This window comes from Aristolochia californica, unplaced genomic scaffold (genome assembly GCF_029961685.1).
Source record: "Aristolochia californica isolate CCGP_79_NKW_82.1479 unplaced genomic scaffold, dmAriCali1.0.hap1 SCAF_14, whole genome shotgun sequence".
NCBI lineage: Eukaryota > Viridiplantae > Streptophyta > Magnoliopsida > Piperales > Aristolochiaceae > Aristolochia > Aristolochia californica.
Window position 1 is genome coordinate 11,639,730 of NW_027181815.1, and position 5,272 is coordinate 11,645,001.

The window sequence follows — 5,272 nt, forward strand, 5'->3', positions numbered from 1 at the left end:
TTTTTCTGATATAGCAGATCAAATAGTGACGCAAAACAATCAACATAAATTCGAATATTTCAATGCAACAAAATACCAGCATGACCTTTAATTCTTCCTATGCGAATATATCTTTAAATATAGATCAAATTGACATAAAATTTTCTCCTTCTAAAACTAGACTTAAATAGATTTCATCCAAGTATAAATTCCCTTCATAAAATATAATTATCAGAAGATAAATAATCTGATAGATTTCGGCCTCTGTCATCTAGCCAAACTAAACATTTTTCTCCTTTTTTCCAGCATGACCATTGAATTTTCCAAGATCAATATCTCCTTATAAAAAACTCTGATAGAGAATTTGTTGAATAGGTAAGAAAATAGACTTACATATATTTCTTTTTATATATAATTCTCCGTATAAAGTCTTGTTCTTGATAGTATAAAATACCTCGGAAGTTAAAGCTTTCTACTGTTGCTTGAACCTTTTTTTCAATTTGACCTTCGTTACTTCAAATATAGATTTCTCTTTGTAGATAAATCCGATTGAAAATTGGTTGAATATGTAAGAGAATAGACTTACAGATATTTCATTTGATACATATTTCTCCATATAAAGTCTAGTTCTTGATAACATAAAATACCTCAGAAACTTAAGCTTTCTATTGCTGCTCAAACCTCTTTTAAAATATGACTTTCACTCAATCAAATATTGATATCTCTCTGTAGATAACTCCGATTGGAAAAAAATAGTTTTTTTTATTGGAAAGTAGACTCAAATATCTTTCCTTCAATATATAATTTTCAATATGAAAAGCTCAGTATAGAGGTGAAAAACACAAAGAAAACTATGGGTGTAGGGACTGAAAAAAATAACTGTGAACCTAGACTTAGGGTTTAGGGTTTAGATAAAAGGATCACATTACCTTTGTGGGTTGACCACATCAACTCACAGAACCTGCTCTGATACCATGTTGAATTTATGGAAAATATAAATACTTTATTGACTTCATTAATATAGTATAATCAAAGTACATGAACCTCTATTTATAATAGAGGAAGGTAGTAGAGTCCAATTACAATAAAACTACCTTTGTCCCAATTACAACCAAACTCTACCTCTTAAATATAAGTCCTAGCATAATTAAATAACTCAATATAGATAAAAGAAAAACATAACTCAAACTAGAACTCTTCTAGGACGTGACCATAAGATAAAGATGCTTTTGTGACTCCTTGATCTTCCAACTTATGAGATAAGGATGCTTGCTCATGGTAATCATGGTGGATCCTTCTTCTTATGCGCTTGGTCCCATCTTGTGGGTCTTCCTTGGTCATGTGGCCCATCTTATAATACTCTTAGATATATGGGCTTTCCTTTGTCGTATGGGCTTAGGCCTACCTTCCAACAATTTTAAATATCACTGATGGGAGGCTTGTTTTAGTCCGTATATAGATTTCTAAAGTCTACAAACCAAGTTCTAGGTCTCCAATGAGGAAAACATTTTTCACATCCATTTGATGTAACTCCATATCATAATTAGCTACTAATGCCATAATTATCTGAAATGAATCCTTCTTTTAAACAGGAGAGAAGGTATCATGATAATAAATTCCTTCTTGTTGAGTAAATCCTTTGGCTACAAGTCTTGCCTTATATCTTTCAATATTGCCTAAAGAGTTTCTTTTAGTTTTAAAACCCATTTACAACCAATGGCCTTCTCCCTTTAGGCAATTCAACAAGATCCCAGACATGGTTTGTAGCCATTGAATCCAACACTTCCTTCTTGGCATCATTCCATAATATGGATTTTTTGTTGAGGACTCAATAGCTAACCGAGCCATACAAAGGAGGCACACTGAGTTACAGAGTTAATAGCTTTCTTTCCATATTTTTTAAATTCGTTTTTTTATGCATTATTTAAGTTAAATTGCCATAGGGGCAGAATTGTAATAATTATCCCTAAAACTATGGTTGGTGTCAACCCTACTTAGAGGGCAAGGGAATGAGAAAAAAGGCAAGTCTTGAATTAGGTTAAATAGGGTTTGGAGTTCTCCTTGACGAGATCTAGGGTTTGGAGATCTCCCTAGGTTCAGGTTCCCTCTTGAATCTGAATATCCTTCTCTCCTATTTTGATTGTTGTTTACATTGATCCATACCGAAGAAGAGAAGGGAGTTTCTTCCCCCTTTCCGTATTCAAATAGAGGCTTCCGCCTCCCAGCCATCACCAGCAGCCATAGAAGGGCTCTGTCCTTCTTTTCGAGCCAGGGTTGAGGTCTCTTAATCCCTCTATCACGAGCAGCACCAGTCAGAGTTTGTCTTAGCCTCAAGGCCAACAACCCATACTCTTTGATCCAAAGACTATCCAAGTTAGAGGCTTTTCAGCCCCTAACCTGAGCAGCAGCAAAGAGGGTTCCAAACCCTCTTTTTTGTGAGCAAAAGGTGAGTCTTTCCCCTCCTGTCTGAGCAGTAGTAGTAAGGGCTCTCTTCTCTTACCAAAAACAGTAGCATAGTCTCACAAAGGAGGTTGCTTTCCTCCTATCAGAGATCAGGTCAAAGAAAGACTCTTTTCCCATCCTGACCGAGAGTAGCTGCTCTATTACAATGCTAGATTCAGAAATCCTTCGCCGCGTTACTTGATCCATGACTAGGGACCTTAACAATTTGGTATCAAACCAGGGTAACATTGGGGATATATCCAACAATGAAGAACTTAGAAGCATTATCAAAGGGATGCAAGATGAACAGGTTGAAGCACGAGAAAATTTGGAACAAATTCCTGGAATGAGTTTAAAAATCCAAAGACTCACTAGCATGATATCAGATCTCATGGTAGAGAGCAACTCTATCCCAAACTAAAGGGGGGGAGAAGCATTCACACAGTCGAAGGGAGGAGTAGTTTGTTGGGCACACCGCTGTCCAGGCATGCCAAAGTGGAGGTACAATACCCATGTATAAAAAATTGGATTTTCCTACATTTACTAGGTCAGTCGATCCCTTAATTAGGTTGCATAGATGTGAGAATTTTTTTTCAAATCAAGGTACTGCTGAGTTTGACAAGGTGGGACTTGCCACCTACCACATGTTAGATGAGGTACAACTATGGTTTCACCAAGTGGAACTAGAAAAATTAGTGCTGGATTGGGAGGAATTTAAAGAGTTATGCACAATTCGATTTGGCCCTCCCGCCCACAGCAACCCCTTGGGAGATTTGGTCCTATTGAGACAAACCAGGTCTGTTGAATTGTATCAAAAACAATTCCAAGAAAAATTGGTTCACGCTGGCTGGTTGGTACGAGTCGACCAACAGGTCAACTTATTTATAGTAGGCCTCACTGAATCTCTGAGGTTAGAGGTGGAACTTCATTCACCTTCATATTTGTCTCGGACAATGAATTTAGCTCGAGCAATGGAACAACGGCAACGACTTCAGCATCGTAGGCCAGTTTGGCAAGGGGAATGAAACACTTCCTCCAATTGGCAAGGGTGACGAAATACTTCTCCTCCGGTTCCTCATCCAGCATTACCACCACCTCATTATATAAAAAAATTAACCAATGCTGAGATGGCAAAACGGCGATCAAAGAATCTATGCTAAAACTATGAAGAACCATACCGGGTAGGCTACAAATGTAAACAGTTGTTCTGGGTCAAAGTGGATGAAACAGAGGATACATAAAATAGTGATAATCTTATTGAGGAGGAACCACCATCAATCTCTTTGCATGTCATTACTGGGCAGAAATCTGCCAAAACTATGCAAGCCAGAGCTCGAGTCCTCGACCAGGAAATTGTGGGACTAATGGATTCAGGAAGTACACACAATTTTCTTAGCTTTACAACTGCTCAACATCTTCAGTTACAGATCCTTCCACACCCAATAGCTACGGTTTCAGTTGCCAATGGAGAGAAAGTACCTAGCTACGAGATCAGCAAGGCGGTAAAATTTTCAATTGGTACGACTTTATTTCATTCAAAATTTTTTGTCATACCTTTGGCAGGATTTGATATGGTGTTAGGCATCAAATGGTTACAAACATTGGGACCCATACTATGGGACTTCTTTGATTTAACTATGAGCTTTGTATTGAGCGGTCGCCAAGTGCTATTATAGGGCAGTCAAGTGGGCAAACCCCACCATCTTCATACCATTCACATGCATGCCCAACCGGACAACACTATCAAAAAACTTCTTCGATCTCTTCCACGAACCTTCTGGATTGCATCCCTCGAGACACTATGACCATAGAATCTGTTTAAAACCAGGTTCGGATGTGGTGGTAGTTTGGTTGTACCGGTATCCCCACCTACAAAAGGATGAAATCAAGCGATAGTGTCAGGCCATGTTACAATAGGGCCTTATTCGCAGCAGCCGATCCCCTTTCTCTTCACCCATCTTGCTCGTGAAGAAACATGATGGCACAAGGAGATTTTGTATCGATTATAGGGAGTTAAATGCTCAGACTGTGAAGGATAAGTTCCCTATTCCGGTAGTGGAGGAGCTTTTGGACGAATTACATGGTTCATAGGTCTTCACTAAACTGGATTTACGCTCTGGATATCATCAGCTTCATAAGCACCCCTCCGACATTGAGAATATGGCATTCCGCACACATCACGACCATTTTGAGTTTGTGGTCATGTCGTTTGGGTTATGAAATACACCATCCACTTTTCAAGCACTGATGAATGAGGTATTTAGAAACTATCTTCGGAAGTTTGTTCTTGTTTTTTTATGATATACTCATATACAACAAGTCCGAGGAAGAGCATTTAGCGCATTTAGGGATAGTTTTTGAATTGTTACGAGCCCATCAACTCTATTTGAAGAAATCCAAATGCTCTTTTGTGGAATCACATGTCGCCTATCTCAGCCATATTATATCACATGCGGGGGTTACTGTTGATCCCGAGAAGATTCATGTAGTTCATGATTGGCCACATCCTCAGTCTTGCTCAGCTTTGCGAGGTTTTTTGGACCTAGATGGGAACTACCACATATTCATTCAGAATTACGGTCCCTTGGCAGCACCATTGACCAGTCTCCTTAAGAAAAATTCCTTTATTTGGAATGATGAGGCCACACAGTCCTTTGAGGCCCTCAAACTAGCTCTCGCCTTCACACCATCCTACAAATTCCCAATTTTGAGGAATTATTTTTGGTTGAGTGTGACGCATCCAGTGGGGGCATTGGGGTTGTCTTACAGCAGCAGTCACACCCCAATGCATATTTCAGCAAGCAGTTGGCAGCATGGCATCACAAATTGGCAGCATATGAAAGAGAATTAA

At 38.9% G+C, this 5,272-nt stretch overlaps 1 protein-coding gene across 1 annotated transcript; it reads left to right on the plus strand.

The window, feature by feature from the left end:
* Nucleotides 1-4,672: 4,672 nt before the first annotated feature.
* On the plus strand, nt 4,673-5,272 carry LOC137949388 (uncharacterized mitochondrial protein AtMg00860-like). The gene has a single exon (XM_068795455.1). The coding sequence runs from the start codon at nt 4,673-4,675 to the stop codon at nt 5,270-5,272; it is 600 nt and encodes a 199-aa protein (XP_068651556.1).

Excerpts from the sequence above, each read along its gene's own strand:
- LOC137949388 (XM_068795455.1), top strand. The coding sequence starts at position 4,673 with ATGAGGTATTTAGAAACTATCTTCGGAAGTTTGTTCTTGTTTTTTTAT.